This window comes from Mesoplodon bidens (genome assembly GCF_964165515.1).
Source record: "Mesoplodon bidens genome assembly, chromosome: 2".
NCBI classification, from domain to species: domain Eukaryota; kingdom Metazoa; phylum Chordata; class Mammalia; order Artiodactyla; family Ziphiidae; genus Mesoplodon; species Mesoplodon bidens.
This window is the reverse complement of record NC_138177.1, coordinates 26631675-26652963: the sequence shown is the minus strand read 5'-3', so window position 1 is coordinate 26652963 and position 21289 is coordinate 26631675. Positions and strand designations below refer to the sequence as shown.

Sequence of the window (21289 nt, the reverse complement as noted above, 5' to 3'; positions counted from 1 at the left end):
AGGGCAACACTGTGCTTTGCTCGGAAAAAGTAATTATACCTTATAAAGTACTTTCTGTTCATTCTCTCATTTGCCTTCTATATTATATTTTTAATTTCTTAATTTTCTGACTGCATTCTGGGAAATTTCCTTGAACCTGTTTCTTTTTTTTTTTTTTTTTTTTTGCGGTACACGGGCCTCTCACTGTTGTGGCCTCTCCCGCTGCGGAGCACAGGCTCCGGACGCGCAGGCTCAGTGGCCGTGGCTCACGGGCCCAGCCGCTCCACGGCATGTGGGATCTTACCGGACCGGGGCACGAACCCGTGTCCCCTGCATCGGCAGGAGGACTCTCAACCACTGTGCCACCAGGGAAGCCCCGAACCTGTTTTTATATTTATATTTGAAGAGTGAGTTCATACTGATGCCTGCAATAACCAAGCTAACACCACAGGGTTCTTCTTCACCTTTCTCTATTCTATAATTCGTATCTCCTTTCTCCCATGATTAGACATGTGTTTCCCAACAGAAGCATGTATACTCAGTTGCTGTACACTCAAAAGAATTGTAAACTTAAAACACCATTAACAACATCTAACCTACTAAGTAAACTTAGTTGTTCTCTTGTCTTTACAATACGTACCATTAAGAGTTTACAGTCAAAATATCATATTTAAAAGCTACTTGACTTAATTCTTTTCTCTGTATGATTATGTTATCAATCTAATATATACTTAGCCTTATTTTTTTTCAGTTTGCAATCAATTTTATCTCTACTTTTTGCATCCATTTTTATTTAACTTTTTTAGTATGTAAAATATTTACTTGGTTCAAAAGGCAAAACTGTAAAAACATACTGAGAGAAGTCTACTTCCATCTGTATCTTTGTTTCTGGTTATCTTTCCTATTTTTCTTTTTGTATAAGTAAGCATATATTTATGTATATTTTATGGGCAAATGTATTTTTATTTCCCCCTTTTTCTCACATATTTTCTTTTTATAACACCTACTGCCTCAATGAATAAAATAACCGTGGGCATCTGTTACTTAATATTACGAACTTATGTCTTCAGGATAAATATCTAGAAATGGAATTGCTGGATCAAAGGCTCTGTGCCTGTGTAGCTTGGTTAGGTATTGCCAAATCCCCCTCCCTAGGGCTGTTACATTTTGCGTTCCCATGTGGAGCGTTGGAGAATGCCTGCTTCCTCACAGCCGCACCGGCAGTGACTGTTGCCAAGCTTTTGAATCTTTAGTGGCCTGAAAGGAAAGAAATGGTACCTCAGTGTAGTTTTAAAGTGCATTCCTCTTATTTTGAAGAAATGGGGCATCTTTTCATGTGTTTAAGTACAATTGGTATATCTTTTTCTGTGAACTCTGTCTTTTTTTTCTAGTTTTATTGAGATATAATTGAGACATAACATTGTATAATTTCAGATGTACAGCATGATGATTTGATATACGTGTATATTGCAAAAAGATTACCACTATAAATTTAGTTAACAGCCGTCATCTCATATAGTTACAATTTTTTAAAATGTCTTTTACTCACTTTTCTCTTTTTCTCTTTATTTTTAAGTTAGAATGATTAGTCCTTCTGTGATATAAGTTTTAAATATTTTCTCCCATTTTGTCATTTGTCTAATGACTCAGAATTTGTTTTCTTTACCACACTGTTATCACTTAGGCAGTTAAGTATAACATGCTTATGTAGGACTTTATTTTGAGTCACCAGTTAATAATTTACTTATAAGAGTGAACAAAATTCAGAACTCAAAACATAAAAGCAAAACCCAGAAATAAGCTTACAAAGACACAGACATAGAAGGCATAATTCTAAAGTATATTTACTGCACAAAGCTAGAGTACCTAACGTATCGCATAACTGAATCAAAATTCAGAATATTTTAGCAGCCTGGAAATACGGGTCAAAAGGCACAAAGTAAAATTTAGTAGACATAATGTTTTGTATTTAGGCTTAAACACACTAATGCCATAAATTTAAGCCTGGGGACACCTGCCTTCACAGAAACTCAAATGTGTGTAAACTTGGGGTTTTAACTGACCACACATTTATGTAAGTCCAGCAGGGTAATATGGTTGCCAAAAGAAAATGCACTCCTAGAGTGAATAGTATCAGAAGATTATCCTGATCATGGAGAAAATTGCCCCTTTATGTACTTACTAGACCATGTCCAGAACGGTATGTTCAGTTTTGGGGTCCACAAAACAAGAGGGTCGTTGACATCCGTGAGCAAGTCCAAAGCAGGGAGTCTGAGTCAGTAAAGAGTCTAGACGTCGCGTCAGGAACCTGGGAGTTTTAATCTGGAGAAAAGAAAAGAAAGCAAGTAATCTGTGAAGTATTTGAAGGCTGTCAAGGGGAGGAGGGATTAGAATTATTTGATGTTACTCAAGCTCGCAGCATCTGTGGTTGTGACCTACGAGTGCACCTGTTGGTAAAGGGAGACTTTCTAACTGGCCTTTAGGGCTGCTGGGAAGAGGAAGAGCTGCCTTCCTCACCTGCCAGCTCCCTGTGGCCAAAGGTGCCAGGTCTGGACAGAGGTGCAGGTCAGGCGGGCGCTGCAGGGAAGGCTCTGCTGCTGTGTGTAGGCAGTCTAGGCACCAGGGTTCTTGCTTTCTGGCTCGGGGAAAGCAATCTTTCCTTCCTTTCCGGTGTATTCTCTTTGCTGGGAACAAGAGCAGGTGGGGAAAGTGATCTGTGGGATTTTTTTGGCTGATTCAAGTAGATGAAAATTTTGGAGAGACATTCGTCTGTAGGATTGAATGTTAAAATGTGTCAACCTAGGGCCTCCCTGGTGGCGCAGTGGTTGAGAGTCCGCCTGCCGATGCAGGGGATACGGGTTCGTGCCCCGGTCTGGGAGGATCCCATATGCCACGGAGCGGCTGGGCCCGTGAGCCATGGCCACTGGGCCTGCGCATCCGGAGCCTGTGCTCCGCAATGGGAGAGGCCACAACAGTGAGAGGCCTGCATACCGCAAAAAGAAAAAAAAAAAAAATGTGTCAACCTTGAGTTTTCAGCAAGATCCGGAGCCAGCGTCCCAAGAGCAGGGACTGACCCTTGTTAAGAACGGTGTTTGTGGGCAAAGACCTCAAACTGTGTCTCCTCTTACCCATTTATCATTAGTGTCGGCTCCTTGCCCTCCCTCACCATGGCTGATGAGAGCAGTAGTGATGCCTCAGTATGAACTGTACTTGTTTAAACCCTGCTTAGGGATTTCAGAATGATTCCTATGATAACCTTATTGTCCAACTTTAATGGGCACATGAATCAACTGGGGACGGCATTAACGTGCAGGTTCTGATTCAGCAGCTCAGAGGTGGGCATGAGATTCTGCATCTCTAGTAAGTGCCGGGTGATACTGATGCTGCTGATTCAGGGTCCACCCTGCACTGCAGGAGTCAAAAGCAGCAGTCCGCCTAGACCAGGTGGACTGAATCAGAATCACCTGCCCTGTGGTTGTCTAAAATGCAGACTGCTAGGCTGTACCTCTGTTCTCTGGGACCAGACATCTCTAGGGATGGAGCCCAAGAATCAGCTCTTTGAGCAGGTACTGCAGGTGATTCTTAGGCACATTAAAGGTTTTTGAACCACTGGTCCTGGGGAGAATGGATAGGGTGGTTTAGACTCAGAGGGGTGGGAGTGGACTTCCCTGGTGGCTCAGTGGTTAAGAATCCACCTGCCAATGCAGGGGACACGGGTCCGAGCCCTGGTCTGGGAAGATCCTACATGCCGCGGAGCAACTAAGCCAGTGCGCCACAACTACTGAACCTGTGCTCTGGAGCCCGTGAGCCACAACTACTGAAGCCCGTGGGCCACAACTACTGAAGCCCGTGTGCCTAGAGCCCGTGCTCCACAACAAGAGAGGCCCCTGCTCGCTGCAACTAGAGAAAGCCCACATGCAGCAACGAAGACCCAACGCAGCCAAAAGTTAAATAAATAAATAGATAGATAGATAGATAGATAGATAGATAGATAGGGGGAACACATCGTTCACAGGGACACAGTGAGTCGCATAGAAAGTTGGTTGTAGAAATCTGGCCACTTCTGTAGAGCTTGCGTGGGGACGACTGGCCGGGTGACCTGGGGCCTCTGCAGCTCTTCTGTAAAGTGCATGTACTATGGATTGATGCCTGCTCTCCTGTCTCTGGGTCTTGTCTTCCCAGTCGTCCAGCATGCTCTGCCCACCCCCCGCTGAGGCGTGCTGACCATGAGCCTCAACTCCTCCCTCGGCCACAGGAAGGAGCTGAGTAACCTCACCGAGGAGGACGGCGACCAAGGGGGCGGCGGCGTCACCGAGTTTGTCGCCATTGTCGTCATCACCATTTTCGTCTGCCTGGGCAACCTGGTGATCGTGGTCACCTTGTACAGGAAGTCCTACCTCCTCACCCTCAGCAACAAGTTCGTCTTCAGCCTGACCCTGTCCAACTTCCTGCTGTCCGTGCTGGTGCTGCCTTTCGTGGCGACCAGCTCCATTCGGAGGGAATGGATCTTCGGTGTGGTCTGGTGCAACTTCTCGGCCCTCCTCTACCTGCTCATCAGCTCGGCCAGCATGCTCACCCTCGGGGTCATCGCCGTCGACCGGTAAGCTTGCGTCACGCTCAGAGAATGGAAGGGTTTAAGAGTGTGGGCAAAGGGGGGACCTGAGAGATCATGTGGGCTGTGCCTTCCAAGCTGCCTCGGTTCCCCGGGAGGGTGTCGGGTCTGTGCTGGGGAGGGTGAGAAAGCAGAGTTCTGCCTCTTCTCCTATCCCCTCAACCAGAGCGCCTCTGATTTTATCTGGTCTAGCTTGCATGTAGTTGGGGACTTCCCTGGTGGTCCAGTGGTTAAGACTGTGCGCTTCCACTGCAGGGGACGAGGGTTCGATCCCTGGTCAGGGAACTAAGATGCCACATTCTGTGCAGCATGGCCAAAAAAAAATGAGAAAAACAAATTAGAAAAAAAAGTTCTATTAACTTCTGCTTCTCAGTGGATAGGTGAGAAACAGAAGCTGAGGAAGGTGACGTGGCAGAGGAGGTATCAGATCCAGGTCAGATCCAGGTCTTGCCCAAAGTGCTGCCTGCTCTCTGTTGCTTTGGGTTGGGCCAGAGCTGGACCAGGGCAGCCCAAAGAGGAAATACTCTCTACCCCCCACAGTGCAAGGGCCTGAACGTCAGCTCAGTCCCGGATGGAAGGAGAGCAGGGGAAGGGAAGACAACGCAGGGAGTAAAGATGGTGGCACCTGGGAGAGACAGTGTGTGCTTCAAAACGTCTGGGCTGTCCCTTCTTGTGGCATAGCTGGCTCTAACAGCAAAGAATAGCACTGCTGATGCCCCTCAGCTCTATCTAGAAGGTTCTTCCAGATTCCTGCGTTAGGCTGTCAGATTTAGTTGTGAAAGTCCTGCAGGCTTTGACAGCGAGTTTCCGAGCCCTGGAGTCTTCTTTATTAGGATTTTGCCAATGGTCACTTCATTCATGCCAGGCAAGGGTTCAACTGTACAAGGGCAGAGGGGGGAGATTCAGATTCTATGTGATTTATAGAATTGGGGAAGGAGTCAGGGAAAACACAGAGGGGTTCCCCAGGGCTGTCGTCACTGGGTGACACACGTCCCCTGGCTCCCTTGGGATCGTCCATTTTTTGAGCCGATGAGTGGTGGCTGGATGGTCCACCCAAGGTGCAGGCCTCCACTAGGGCCAAGGCCAGAATCCTTTTGGCCCTCTGCAGCTGAGGGGGGTTAGAGTGAAGGAAGCCACTGGTCAGAGCTAATCAGGTGGCTTCTCCAAATATCTTCTTTCCCCCCAACAAAAGAAAATAATACCAAAAATAGAAAGAGTACAATAAGAAATATCCATAATCCTACCAATCAGAAGCAATCACTGTTTACATTTTTTTAGTATACTTGCCTCCTGGGATTTTTGGCCACATGCAGTAAATTTAGAAAATAGGCTCAAGGAACATGTGGTTTTGTGACCTGCTTTTTCACTTAACAAGTGATTGTGAGCATTTTTCCCACTTGCAGATATCCCTGGAGAACATGATTTTTAATGGTTACATGGTATTCCGTCCTCTGGATGGACTGTAGTTTATTTTTACAGTCCCCTGTTAGCTTACTATTTTATATAGCACTTTGATGAAGATGTATGTTTGTGGAATTGTGTTTGCAGTCACAGTAAACACACTTTCAAGATCTTTTTTTTTTTTTTTTTTGCGGTACGTAGGCCTCTCACTGTTGTGGCCTCTCCCGTTGAGGAGCGCAGGCTCAGCGGCCATGGCTCACGGGCCCAGCCGCTCCACGGCATGTGGGATCCTCCTGGACCGGGGCACAAACCTGTGTCCCCTGCATTGGCAGGCGGACTCTCAACCACTGCGCCACCAGGGAAGCCCCTCAAGATTCTTGATGTGTAAAAGGCAGGCTCTCCTTCAGAAGCTTGTACAGGTTATTACTTCAGCAGCCATTCATCAGCATCCTATCAAGACTGATAATAAGCGCTGCAGACATAACTGGAAGTGTGTTGGCAGTAGGATGGGATGGGGAATCATTACTTTTGGGATATCCCGTCCTGGGTCCTGTGGAAGGTGGAGTGGGGGCCAACGCTCAGGAACAGAGTGGGGAAGTCGGCTTTTAGGTGCCTCTCAAAGAACTGTGTATACATGGATGCTCAGTAAGTAGAGGCAGCTCTCGGAGGCTGTATACTGTTTACTTGGATCTGAGGTCTAGGTAAGCGAGAGTGAGATTTCTCACCAGCAAGCATGACCGATTCTCAAATCATGCCATCAGAATGCATCAAACGAGAGAGCATTTGCCTCTTTCGATGCCTCGCTCTTTCACGCTGGGAATATTTGCAGGGTGTCTACTCTGTGAAAGGCCCTGTGCTCAGTCCTCGGATGGTAGGATACAGCATGAGCAGGACGCAGCCCTTGCCCACCAGGAGTTCACAGTTTCATGACAGAGGCTGAACCGTGGGTGCTGATATGAACACAAAGCAGAATTAAGCTCTATAACAGCTCGCGTGGCTGCTTCTGGTGGCAGGGCCTGCAACGCTCTGGGGAAAAGGTGGCATTTGAGCTAAGTCCTAACAGTGAATAGGATTGCAGGGGCCCTTCCGAATGAAGAAGCCGCCTCCATTTATTCATTTGATAAACAGTTATGGAGCACCTAACGTACGCCTGGCAAGGTGATTGGTGCTGGGAATGCGCAGCTGAAGGAGATGAACAGACACGCTGAGGAATTCACAGTGCTGGGGGGATAGACACGTGGCCGGGTAATTTTAGGACCATGTGATGTGTACGTAGAGCCAGCGCGTTCAGGGTGCTGTGAGAACGCAGAGGAGGGAGCGAGGCCGGACGTGGTGAACAAGCATGGCGCGTGGGACACAGCTGGAGGCCAGGGGAAACAGCTGGTCATGGAAGAGGTGACGCCCGTGAACAAATTGGCGTCACAGGTCATCTCACTAGAGGTTTAATCCAGGCACCCCAGACCCCGCAGCCTGTGCCAGGGTCACCCAGTGACAGAGCCGTGAGTCGGGAAAGGGCTTCTGCCTCTCCCTGAAATGACAACAATGGTTGTCTCTGGAAAATAGATCATTTCCTCCTGCAAGTGTAGCAAGGTGGATTTGGCCATCACAGTGCTTTGCCCGGATCTTTGACTATAATATATAGACTGCTGTAAAATTTGGTGTCTTCAAATATTTTCATGGCAGGTGCGATTAATTTTTTTTTATTATTGGTCATTCGTGCGGCTAAAAATACAAATGGACTGGACCAGCGAATGGGTCATGTTCATATAAATGATCACCATCTGACCAGGATTTCAAACACCCCTTCCCCTGTCCCCATTAATTTTAGGGAATTAAATTTACTTGATGTTAGTGATTTTGAAGGTTACATATTTGCCTTCTATGTTGGAAACCTAAAGATGCAGCTGTGTGTATGTGTCTGTGTGTGTGTGAGAGAGAGAGAGAGAGAGAGAGAGAATGAGAAAGAGAGGGAGAAACAGAGAGAGGTGGGGGGGGTGGGGAGGAAGGAAGGGAGAGTGAGAGGGAGGGAAACAGGCAGTAGTAAAAGATAAGTGAGGAGAGAAGAATAAGAGAATGGGGGTGGAAGAAAGAGATGGGAACCTCGTTAAGGAAGTCGAAGAAAACAAGGGCGGGGGCATGATCTCTACTGGAATGTGTTACGTGCTAGTCACCTGCCGGGCACTGCACCATGCCGTTAACAAATGTTTATCCCAGCTAATCCTCACAACGACCCTATCAGTCCTCATTTTTTTTTTTTTACATCTTTATTGGAGTATAATTGCTTTACAATGGTGTGTTAGTTTCTGCCTTATAACAAAGTGAATCAGTTATACATATACATATGTTCCCATATCCCTTCCCTCTTGTGTCTCCCTCCCTCTCACCCCCCCTATCCCACCCCTCTAGGTGGTCACAGAGCACCGAGCTGATCTCCCTGTGCTATGCGGCTGCTTTCCACTAGCTATCTACCTTACGTTTGGTAGTGTATATATGTCCATGCCACTCTCTCACTTCGTCCCAGCTTACCCTTCCCCCTCCCCATGTCCTCAAGTCCATTCTCTAGTAGGTCTGTGTCTTTATTCCTGTCTTACCCCTAGGTTCCTCATGACATTTTTTTCCCTTAAATTCCATATATATGTGTTAGCATACGGTATTTGTCTTTCTCTTTCTGACTTACTTCACTGTATGACAGACTCTAGGTCCATCCACCTCATTACAAATAGCTCAATTTGCAGATGAGCCTAGCAAGGTTTTGCAGACTCACCCAAGTCCACATGGCTGGTAAGTAACTCGCCCAGTTTCTGAGATGCTAAAGGCTGTGCTCTTAACCATTACGCAATATACGAAGTCAATTGTCAGTCAAATCCGACAACCAGTTCCTTTAGCTTAGGGTTTCTCGACCTTAGCACAATTGACCTATTGAACCGGCTAATTCTTTGTTGTGACGAGCTGCCCTGTGTAGGATGTTGAGTGGCATCCCTGGCCTCTACTCACTAAATGACAACAGCACCTCCCAGTTGTGACAACCCAAAATGTCTCCAGACGTTGCCACACGGCCCCAGTTAAGAACGCTACCTAAAGAAATCTGGCAGACTGGTTGGCAGATGAGCCAAAAGAGTCCGTGCTGTAGCCCCGTGAAGAGAGAGCAAAGGCAGAGCATAAAAAGAATAGCTGGCTGGAGTGAAATTCACCATCGAGATGTCAGTGTCCTAAAGCAGCCATGTGGAAACAGGTCCAGGTGGGGAACATCATTCGACCCGGGAAGATTTGCACTCTGAGTCCAACGTGGTCACCTCTGGGTTAGCCTTGAAGCTGCCAGTGCTTCAGGTCCTGTTAAGACATTTCTAATGTTTTCATTCCACACCAGCGTGGATTGAAACTCCAGCTCTAAAAATAGTATTTTCAATGAAAGTAGCTAGCACTATGGGATGGTGAGTTATAGTGCAGACAGCTCATGTTTCAACGTTAAGTTAACGTGTTCACTCCAAGGTAGCTGTAGTTGGCTTATATTTTGTTCACGTTTTTAGTGAAGTCATCTTATTAAAAAACAGGGGTTGTTATCTAAGTGGGTGATCTCGTGGCGGGAGAGCTAAGCATTGGAGCCCCTATGGGCATTACCACTTTGAAGTTACAGGTGACATCACAGTAGGCTCTTTGGGACCAAGGGTGGTGCTTGGGCTGGTGTCTAAAAAGGAGTTGTTGGAGAAAAGATCGAGAGCTTCAGAAGACAGCTAAGCGTACGGAAAACAAAAGAAAAGCCCTCCGTTTTGGCCTGTATTAACCTGCAGGGAATAGTGAGTTGCTTTTGTTCTATATTTTCCTTTGAACCTGCAACTAGGCCTAAATGAGGCTTAAGTTTAAAAAATGAAGTTTCAAATCTATGAAACCCATCAAAAAAATTCTTTTTGTGGACAGATGTTGGCATGTTTATATCTTGATAAAGGTATAGATTTGAGCATTGCAATGTATATCCATTTAGCCAAAAGAACCCTAAAACCAAAGCAACCCCTGGACGGTGCGGATATATACAGGCAGCACGCTCTGGCCTCTGGGGGGCTCTTCTGATGGTAGGAGACTGACCTCTCAGGAGCCAGCACCAACCCTGTGCCCGGACGTCCCACTGGGTCTCCGGACTCAGTTGGGACAAATCACTGTTACATCCCTCAGGAATTGCTGGTGCCCAGAACCTCACAGTGAGCAACATAAATACCACTGGTTACAATAAAGAAGTTTTGCCATTAGAATAATAATACTAACCGGTGTTGAGAGTAGCCAGAAGGCTATGTTGCAGAGGACAGCTGATTCGTCGTAATGACTTTTTTTTTTTTTTTTGCGGTACGCGGGCCTCTCACTGTTGTGGCCTCTCCCGTTGCGGAGCACAGGCTCCGGACGTGCAGGCTCAGCGGCCATGGCTCACGGGCCCAGCCGCTCCGTGGCATGTGGGATCCTCCCGGACCGGGGCACGAACCCGTGTCCCCTGCATTGGCAGGTGGACTCTCAACGACTGCGCCACCAGGGAAGCCCCGTCGTAATGATTTTGATGACTGGTTGAACGTGGCTGGTCAGAGGAGACGGGGACAGCTCATGTCCCCCAGGCCTGGCCTACCTACCTGTACACTCGCTCCTGAAGTGCTGCCTGAGGTCAGAAGGCCTGCACGAGTTTTAAATGGGCAGAGGAAAGTAGAAATATCCGCCTTGTCACATTTCATTTGCCAGATGATGTCACACAGGTCAGTGCCTCAGCTGGTCACCTGGCAAGGGAAGGGGATACCACCAGCATGGCCTGATTCATCCCCTGGTGCTTAGAAGGGCCCAGCGTCCCCTGTGGTCACAGCAGTTTTGCAGGAGCAAGACAGGGATTCTGTCTTCAGGAGGAAGGGGGAAGGGTCAGTGCACAATGTCCCAGCTCTGCCCCCGCTGCCATCTAAAGGGAGGCCCCATCCAGCCCTTTCCCCCGACTCGAGCCCAGTCTGTCCTTGGAGCAGATCTATGCCAGACGTTCTGTGATTCCCATCTTCCTGGTGAAGGAACTGAAGCTCTGAGAGGTTAGATCAGCTACCCAAGGTCACACAGCTAGTGGACAGCAGAGTCGCCATCTGAAGCCAGGGATCGCCAACTCCAAAGGCATGCCTCTTTCACAGGGCTGCACGGCCTTTGCAAGATGCGAACCCGGATGTCAGCAGAAGACAGGAATTGCTTTACCCCAGGCTCCGTGCAGGGGTTCTGTAATCCATACCATAATCACGGTGGTTTCCTCTCATCAGGCTCCACGCTCAGAAACACTCCTTCCAGGCTAGACCTTGGTGGGGCCTCGAGGCTTGAGACCAGCAGTCCCCGTCTTGCCTCTGATTTGGAAGGCCCTTCATACAGGGGCCCCTCCGTGAGAGTTTGCCCCAGGCAGCAGGTGGTAATTCAGGCCATGACCCCTGTCCCTGAGCTCTAGTGCCCAGGGGTGACCCAGGAAGGTCCTGGTGGAGCAGGTGGCTTCACAGGTGGTGTGTGAGGCTCATAGCCATAGTCGTCTCCTAAGGTCCCGCCTGTAGCAGGCAGCCTCAGTGTGGTCACCCCTGCCCCGCCACACGTTGCCCTCCTGCAGAAGACCCATCATTAAAGAACATTTCCTTTGGATAAAATGTCCGGGTGGGGAGGCTGGTGGTTTACTTTCAACCCCATGGTCTAAATCCTCCCACCCACTGCAGTTAAAGGGTCAGAGCTCAGCTGGCTGGCAGGGCTCGGCACGCCCCGGCCCCCTGGCTCCTTTTCTCCCCGCGCACCATCACCCCGCGCCTGCCTGGTTGGGCTACAGGCAGCTTCCTCGTTGAGCTGGTGTTCAGGTACATCTTTGCGTCTCGCCAAGGCTGGCGTTCTGCCTCAGCTGTTCCTGGGCCAGTGCCCCTGATCTTTCAAGGCCTGAGTTTGTGTGCCATCTGGTCCAGGAAGTCCGCCCTGACCCTGCAGTCTGGATCCGAGGCCCCGTTGATATGAATCAGTAGCTCTCCAGGCCTCTCTCCTTCTTCACAGAGCTGAGGGGTTAGGAGCCACCCCTGGTCTGTGGACTCCGGAACAGGACGGTTTGCAGGGAATTGCTGGTGTGTGTGGGCTGGGGACTGTAGAGTCAGGTTGCCTGGGGTTTTATCTTGTTTCCTCCCCTTCCTTATCTAGAGCAGATTATTTATCCTTTATTTGCTGTTAAGATGCGGATAATGATAATGCCAGTCACTCTAAAGACTTCTTGTGGGGATTAAATATAGCCCTTTCTGCTCCAGAGCCTCGTACTCTGCTTATGTGTCTGTCTCCCCCTGCACCTCTTTACCTGTATTTCCGGTGCATAGCACAGTGCTTGGCATGTGGCAGGCCTTCCGTAAACGTTCACTGAATGAATGTACCCCATAATCCTTAGATGTTCTTCTGGTTTCTGAGGACCCTCTGAAAACAGATCTAAAAGGATTACTGTCAGAAACACAGAAGTGATCTGGCTTGATGCATGATCCCTTAGAACTCCTGTAGATGCCTGAAGACTAGCCACACCCCTAAATATGAGTGGGCTCTGGAAACAGGGCCGCCTGAGCTCTGTTCTTCCTGGCGTCCAGCCGTTCTCCGATGAAGAGTTCTGCGGAGCTGTGTGACATGGCCAGTCTGTGACTCGTCTGGGGAGGGTTGAGAGAAGGTGCTACTTTTAGAAGCATTCACCCCACGGCAGTGTGGAATGAGAGAAGTCCAGCAGAGCTCGCTACCTAGGAAAGCAGTGGGTGCCCCTCCTGGTGTGTCTTCTCTATTTTCACTCCTCTGCCTCACCGGCCTCCATTCTTTTTCTAGCTACTACGCTGTCCTGTACCCCATGGTGTACCCCATGAAGATCACAGGCAACCGAGCCGTGGTGGCGCTTGCCTACATCTGGCTTCACTCTCTCATCGGCTGCCTGCCACCTCTATTTGGTTGGTCATCGGTGGAGTTTGACGAGTTCAAGTGGATGTGTGTGGCCGCGTGGCACCGGGAGCCTGGCTATACCGCCTTCTGGCAGATCTGGTGTGCCCTGTTCCCCTTCGTGGTCATGCTGGTGTGCTATGGCTTCATCTTCCGCGTGGCCAGGGTCAAGGCACGCAAGGTGCACTGTGGCACCGTGGTCCTTGGGGAGGAGGACGCGCACAGGAGCGGGAGGAAGAACTCCAGCACCTCCACCTCTTCCTCGGGCAGTAGGAAGAACGCCTTTCAGGGCGTGGTCTATTCGGCCAACCAGTGCAAAGCGCTCATCACCATCCTGGTGGTCCTTGGTGCCTTCATGGTCACTTGGGGCCCCTACATGGTCGTCATCACCTCTGAGGCCCTCTGGGGGAAGAACTATGTCTCCCCAACCCTGGAGACCTGGGCCACTTGGCTGTCCTTTACCAGTGCCATCTGCCACCCCCTGATCTACGGACTCTGGAACAAGACGGTTCGCAAGGAACTACTGGGCATGTGCTTTGGGGATCGGTATTACCGGGAACCGTTTGTGCAGCGGCAGAGGACTTCCAGGCTCTTCAGCATTTCCAACAGGATCACAGGTAACTTGGGAACTTGTCAGGAAAGGGATGCCCACCCTCAGGCGGGTGGAGCCTGTGGTCCTACAGGCGCTCGGGCAGGTTGATGGGCGAGGTCTCAGACTGACTGCTGCTTCAGGGCTTAAAACACAGGTTTCCTCTGGGGAAGGAACATCCCAGAGTGTCCACTGTGATTCCCAAGCAGATTTCCTGATCTTGGCAGTTGAAGGCAGGGTACACCAGAGTTCAGAAATCCGTGTTCTGGGACCACAGCCGTGGCCTGCTGGCCTGGAGAGTATATCGATAGATCTATCTAGAGAAAAAAGAACCCAAGCATTGGACCAGGCTACCTTCACCTTTCAGTGTTCCTTGAAGGCAGGGTCCTCTTTAAAGCACTTCCTCCCCTCCTCAGTTCTCCTCCTGGACATACTCCGTCTTGGGCCTTTCCTCACGGGTCAGTGGTTTCCTTGTATTGTCCCTAATAATTCAGGACGTGTTGATGGCGGACCTCCACTCTCTCATTGAAATGTCACTATCTGGTGTGTGTACAGCTGCTCCTCCATTTGGTAATTGATTTCGGAACTAACAGTTTCTGGAGGTGATCCCATCCCCTTTGATGAGATCCAGAGGAATTACTCTAGTGGGGGATAGATTTTTTTTTAAAACCTTTTTCTTTTGAGATAATTTTAGACTCAGTGAAGAGTTGAGAAAACAGTACAGAGAATACCCATCCACCCAGCTTCTCCTAGTGCTAACATCTTGCCTAACCGTAGCACAGCTATCAAACCTAAGACATTAACAAACCTAAGTGCTATTAACCGTAGCACAGCTGTCAAACCTAAGACATCGCCAGGGGTGCAGCGCTATTAACAACTACAGACTTGACTCAGATTTCACCCATTTTCCCAATGATGTCCTTTTTCTGTTCCAGGATCCAGTTCGGGATCCCACGTTGTATTCAGTTGTCACATCTCCTTTGTCTTCTTCAGTCTTTGACAAGTCTTTTTTTTTTGCCTTGTCTTCCATGACTTGACACTTTTTGTAGAGTCCTGGTCGGGGATTTTGTAGAAGGCCCCTCAATTTGCATGTAGCTCATGTGTTCTCAGGGTCACAATGAGGTAATACCTTTTAGGCAGGCAAGGCTGGGCGGGTGATGTGCTCTTCCTAATGAGCATGCCAGGGGTACGTATGTCAGTAGGTCTTCTTACTCGCTAGTTTTTTACCCTGATCTCTCGGTTGATGTCTTAGCTTGGGCTGCCACAACAAACTACCGTAGACTGCATGGCTTAAACCCCAGACATTCATTTTTTCACAGTTCAGGAGGCTGGAAGTCTGAGGTCAGGGTGGCAACATGGTTGGGTTCTGGTGAGGACCCTCTTCCAGGCTGTCCTTTTGCTGTGTCCTCCCATGGCGGAGGGTTGGGGAGAGGGACAGGAGAGAGAAAGCTCTCCGGTCTCTTCTCATAAGCACCCCACCCTCGTGACCTCTTCTGAACCTCAGTACCTTCCCAAGGACCCACCTCTGAATCCCATCACATTGGGGGATAGGGCTCCAGTGTATGAATTTGGTGGAGAGTACTCTCAGTCCCTACAGTTAAGGTGGCGTCTGCCGGGTTTCCCCACTGTAAATTCACTGTTTTTTCCATTGTCATTAATAAGTACAACATAGGAGATATTTTGAGGCTCCCACTGTTTGTAGCATGCACTGGGGGATCTTGCCCCTGCAGTTATGACCGTGTTGTTTGAGGGAGACTGTCATCTGGACAGGCTGTTGGAAGAGAGACTCTGAGGGCACTTATCAGACCATATTCAAGGAAAGCGCCAGTTCAGACTGCAGTTCTAGTCTCTTGCCAGATGACTTTGGGCAAACTCATGCTGCTCGAGATAATTTTTCCTCCTCAGGAAACAGGTCGTCCACCTACCCTCTCAAGAGAGTGGAAAGAAATAACAACTCTTAATTATCATGAATATTCAGTGGTAGTGATGATAGGAGTCTTTCCCATGTGGCAATTAAACCAGTGTCACTGATTTATCTCAGGGACTGATGGAGTGTTCCTTCTTGAGAAAGGAAGGAATTCTGGGACTTTTTATTTCGACTATAGGAGAAAAAAAATCTCTCAGGACCCCAGTATTTTAATTCCTGAAATGCCCACCCCCTGCCACTGGCAAGACCATGATTCCAAGTGTGACTTGTGAGCCAGGAAGAGTACATTCAGGGTTTGGTTTCATTTCACGGATTAACTTATTTGTTCAGATTTTGTAAAATCACTTACCTTCTAGGCAAAAAAAAAAAAAAAAAAATTAAATGTTTTCGATTCCAATGAAGTTAAGAATGAGGAAGGGAAAAAAATGAGGAAGGAGAATGGAGGAGGAGAGGGTAGATAGAACAGAAAGAAACATCTGCTTTGGGGGCCAAGATTTTCCATGCAAGCCACTTGAGATTATCCTGGAAGAGTGTGTGGGGCTGTGAGAACAGGCGGAAAACACCCGCTGTGGTTGGGTCGGCAAGTCCAAGGCGGTGAGCAGTCTCCTCACTGAGGGAAAAGCAGTCTTGTGGGATGTGTCTGGGCTGAAGAGCATGTGGGATGATGGGTTCTGAGGTGCTGACCTTCCCCTTGAATGGGAGCCGGGGGCATCCCTGCTGTGTCTTCCCGGGACGTCCTGACTTCAGGAGGTGGGCAACAGCATCAGCAGGAGTCTTGGAAAGAGAGCAGAATGCAGTGCCCACCCCAGCTCCGCGCTCCACTCCAGCCACGCCAGCAATGCCCACGGCCTTTCTGGTCAGGAGGGAGAACTCTGCCCTCCACCTCGCACCCCTGGTAAGAAGGATGGTAGGATTTGTTCCAAAGCAAGAAAAGGCTCGGAGGCCCTGTCTCGGTTTTGTTCCTCTCCGTCTGCATAGGCATCTGCAAAGTTTTCACCAAAGGATTCAGTACATAGAATTATAAACTTTCCTCACAGTGCTTGTGAGCGCGGGTGCAGGGAAGTGGCATTCCACAGACACCTGGAGCTTTCCTGCTGACTCTGGGAGGCCAGGAGTTTTACCCATGCAGTCCTGTTTATTTCATACATAGATTTCAGCCATAAACCATGGATTTGGGTTTTCTCATTCTCTTAGCCCCAAACTGAAGAAGTGCAGCAGCTTGGGTTTTCCCTGGGTGCCAGCTGTCCCCGGGCCACCACAGTACGTTCTGCTTGTGAGGTCTCATTAGCAGATTCCCATGGGGCTCCCCTAGGAATTGAGATCTCTGGCCTCCCTGGGGTTTGGCAGGCAGGGCCACTTCATGGTGGGTAGGTCAACCCTGGAGTGGACATTGATTCTAGTGCTGAAAGGTGACCTAAATGCTTATGTTTGGTCTTGGGAGGCCAGACTACAAATCCGAAGCTGACAGGTGGCTACAGGTGGTCGAAGCAGAGAAGGGGCCTTCAGGAGAAAGGGCCACAGGCTTCTTCAACAGCTCTGCCATTTGCCAACCCAGTTGGGGTGGACAGCCCAGACATCAGCCCAACCCAGGCTTCGCGGGAGGCCTGCGCATGGTGGGAGGGCAGCCTCTCCAAATGCTGCACTCGTGTGATGCTTTGAAGCTCCTGGAACTGGGAATAGAGCCTTCCCAGCTGTCTTCTGCAGAGAAGGACGCTGACTCCCATTTGCTCAGAGGAAATGCCCCACCTCAGGGCCCTTGTGAGGTCTGGGCTGGAGGGAAGGAAGGAGACCCTGGGGCCTTTGAATTTTCCTGCTTTGCTTTACCAAGTTCCCTTCCTGGTGCCACCTAGAGGTCTTCTGGTTACTTCAGAGTGCCAGTGTCACCCCAGAATTGCACTCTGTTCTTTTAGCCTCTCAAAGGCACTCAGGACTCTTCTGGCCACTCCAGGCTTCTGATCTGATCCCCGTGCCTGTCGTTTTGTGCCTTCTTTCTTTCTTTCTTTTTAAAAAAAAATTTTGTGTAAGGGGTTGGATTGGGCCCAGTCCAGTAGATGTGTTGTTGTTTCACGTGAAAAAACTCAGGGTAACTGAGTGTACTCCCCAGTGGTAAAATGCTGGATAAACACAGAATAGAGAGTTGCCGCCTGGTTGCCCTGTTTCCACATCTCTTAGCCGAGGCACACTGGTCTGGCTCCAGTGATTTCTCCCACTGGTAGAGACCAGGACTCGTGCCTCGCTTTCACTGCAGCCTCAGAGATGGTGTCCAGAGCCCACTGTGGCCTCGGCCGTCCCGGTTGGCAGTGGATGTTCCCCCAGCGGCCCACCCCTCCGCAAGCTGGGCTTCCAGCTGAGACCTAGTCATATTCTGAGGCCAAGACCCTGGAGGTGGGCGATCATGTTTGGGGTCTTCTCTGGCCCCAGACCTCCACACCAAGCCCCAGGAGAGGGGAAGGCTCCTTGCAGAAGCGCTTTCCCCACAGATCATGACAGGGGCTTCTGAGAGCAGCGTGCTCTGACTGCACGGGTTCACCCCCCATCATTTCCTCCATGGCTCTGAAGGAGAAAGGACAGCATGTGTGTCATGTCACTTTGTCCCCTCAGAAGAATTAGGATGAAGGTACAGGCTGGAGGTGTCTCCTGTCTGTAGGTTTGCTGTGTGGGGGAGAACGCTGGTGGTCCTTCGTGGCAGGTAGGTAGGTCTTCCTTGTGAGATCGGAGGAGTTTGACTTTTCTGTGCTTTTTTTTTTAATTGCTAAGAGTGCCTTTTTTGTTAACTCCATGGTCTTTATGGGCTCCAGCTCTTTTGTTCATGGGTTCATTATTTTCTCCGTTTTCTAAGGGCACCCAGTTAGAATCCTGTTTGTTTTCTTAAGCTCCCTGCATTGTCTCCTGAGCCATCCTTTTTTCCTCCCTTCTCTCCTTCCTCCCTTCCTTTTTGATTCCCCTATCCCTGCTAGTGCCTTTCCTTAAGTATCCGGTGATCTCCGCTGTCCCTCACGGTTAGTAAGTCGGCCCAGGAAAGCCGGCAGGAAGCCCTGGGCGGTGGTGGGACTGGGCCGTCTCACGGGGCGCCCACCTCTTGGGGTCTGCGGGGCTTTTCTCTCTGGCTGGCTGGATTTCCCTGGGGACGGGGCCTCTGGTCTCCTGCCCAGGTTAGGTGAGGCCGTGGGGCGGGGCCCCCACTGGTCACTATGTAGCCTCTCATTGTTCCCTCGGCTTTTGCCACGTTGCCATGTGCCTGGTGTCGCTAAGGCCAGAGTCCCCCAGTTCACTCTGTCCGCTCTCCTGCCAACATGGGGAATAGGAGCCTGGACCCCGAACTGGGAACAGCAGTGGAGGGGACCCACTGCTTCCTGTCGAGCCTTTCCATCAAGCCCCACCTGCCTGCAGAGACTCTGGGCATCCAGTTCCTGAGCTTCTGGGGGCCTCCTTCCAGGCCTCCGCCTCTGCCAGCCTCAGCTCTGTCCTGGGCCAGTTTCACTGCCCACTTCCCACCTTCCAACTTACAAACGTCCTCTTCATTTGGGGGTTTCGGCGTCTTCAAAAAACATCCCCCTTTTGGTATTCAGGTGGGATCTCAGGCGTTAAACACGCACCCGTGTTTAACTGGAAGGTCTTCTCCCAGGCCTGTTCACCTCGTTTTCTCTCCCACCTGCCTTGTTGGTGTTTGACGTTTGTCACGAGCGCTTCCCCTCTGGGGGGACCCAGTGAATCCTGTCACCGACTCCCCGGGATTGGAACAAGGGGCGAAGTGAAGGGCGGGCAGCCCCGAGCTTCGTGTCCTCAGGGCTTTGCGAGGGGGGACAGGGCGGCCGGGGCGCCGGGGCGAGGCCCCTGGGGACTGGGCGGGCCGTGGATTGTGCAGTCAGTGCCGACCTTGCCTTGCAGACCTGGGCCTGTCCCCACACCTCACGGCACTCATGGCAGGCGGGCAGCCCCTGGGGAACAGCAGCAGCACGGGGGACACCGGCTTCAGCTGCTCTCAGGACTCAGGTAAGCCCCTCACCTGTCGCGTTTCCCCAGGGCCTGCCGGGTGGGAGCTGGTGGGGAGAGGGATGTCTCCCAGGGTGTGGAGGGGCAAGAGTCACGGCTCTTCAGCATCTCTGTGCCCCGGTTTCCTCCTCCCTACACTGGGGATCTCGGCTCCTGTTCTCTCTGCCATTCAGGGTTGTTGTAAGATTCAAATTAAGTGAAAGCCTTTGAAAAGTTAAAATGCTAAATGATTGTCCGTTGTTACTCGAATTATAATAAGCATCGTCCAGTGCAGGCTCCGGCGTCCACCTGCTTGGTTTTCAGTCTCAAATTGACTTTTAAGAGCTGTGTTATCTCAGACCAGCTCCTCAGTCTCTTTCTAAACCTTCGAGTTTCTCCATTTGTGAGCTGGGGCAGCCGTCCCTCAATCAAGGGCAGTTCCAGCCAGGTCGGGTACCTTGTCACCATCATTAGATGCCCTTCGACCTGCCTGTGGGGAACTCGGTCTCCCCAAAGAAACACATCTCCACCGGCATTCCTCAGACCCTCCCTGTAGCTGCTGCCCAGGGGATGGTGCCGGCCCAGGACTCCTCCCCGCAGCGGCAGGCTCTGTGATGTCACAGTCTGCTGCCAGCCGCTCTGGGGACCGAAGTGCCACACCCCGTGCTTGCCAGCTCATGACTGGATGAGAGGCTCGTGGGCAGAGGCCTACGTCCCTAGCGGACTTCACAACACGGTGGTTAAGCACACAGCTTCCCAAATCGGACAGATCTCGGATCACAGGCAGGATATTTAGTCCCTCAGCATCCTTCCATGTCTACAAAATGGGGATCGAAATTCTCTCTACCTCATAGAGTTGCTGGGAGGATTTCGAGTTGAGACGTGTGAAGATGTGACACGTTGCCTGGCGCACAACAGGTGCCTCATCAATGGAAGTCATCACTCATGAGGGTGGTGTCCCTACGTCAGTCATTCATGGAGCTGACGAAGCACCCCATCCCGGGGCTGCCGTCTGTCCATGTTCTGGGATGAAGGGAGGGTGCTAAATCCTGGACCTCGACGGCAGGCTGTCTGTGGGCATTTCCCTCCCTGCTCTTCCATGTCTCCTGCCGGCACCTTTGGAAAACTCCTCTCTGCCTTGACCTGTGTGTTTCTTGGCCTGAGCCTGTGTCCCGGAATTCCGGGGGGACCGGCTGTGGGCAGGGACCCAGACCAGGCCTCCTGTTGTGGAGCATTTCCCCGCAGGCAGAACATTCCCTGAGGATGTTCTCCCACTGGCAGCCCCGAGGCTTGAGCCACTGGTAACACCCTCCCTTGTAGGCCTGAGTCCATGCTGTGACTTGAAGGACAAGAGGGTCTCTGTCTCTCTCCCTCTTCTCAGACAGCCAGCAGGAATCCAGAGGCAGAGTGACATTCATTCATTTAACAGATATTTACTTGCCAAGCCCTTGCTTTGAGCAGACACTGCGCTGGGTTCTGGAGATGTAGTGGTAAACTGCCCTCGTGGGGCTTTCCGTCTGGTGGGCAAGACGGCCATCCCATGTGCTTTCAATGGGTGAATTGTGTGGGTTGCTAATTATACCTCAATAATTCTGCTTTTAATAAGGGTTATAAGGGTGATGAGAGCTATGGAAGGGGAAGCCAAGTGCTGTGAGGACACGTAACGGAGTTGTATGTGCCCCCCGTTGGGGAGAACTTGGCGGGGCGGAGGGTGGCGTTAGAAAAGCTTCTCTGAGGAAGTGATGTTAAAACCTTAAGAGGGAATAGGAGGTGACCAGGCAAAAAGGAGTAAGGGGACAGTGTCGTAGGCCAGCGGTCCCCAACCTTTTGGGCACCAGGGACCAGTCTCGTGGAAGACAATTTTTCCATGAACGGGGGAGGGCGT

The 21289-nt window shown here is 50.4% G+C and overlaps 1 protein-coding gene across 8 annotated transcripts in view; it reads left to right on the top strand.

Annotated features, from left to right (window-relative positions):
- GPR161 (G protein-coupled receptor 161) overlaps positions 1-21289 on the top strand; it is a 49082-nt gene that overhangs the window by 23185 nt on the left and 4608 nt on the right. For 7 of the 8 annotated variants that reach the window (XM_081226464.1, XM_081226463.1, XM_081226458.1 and 4 more), the window contains 3 exons: positions 4162-4579; positions 12809-13533; positions 19321-19425. In XM_081226464.1, the coding sequence (XP_081082590.1) occupies positions 4206-4579; positions 12809-13533; positions 19321-19425 (1204 nt within the window). In that variant the 5' untranslated portion in view covers positions 4162-4205. The remainder of the gene's footprint in view (positions 1-4161; positions 4580-12808; positions 13534-19320; positions 19426-21289) is intronic. The other variant, XM_081226465.1, reaches the window with a different exon arrangement.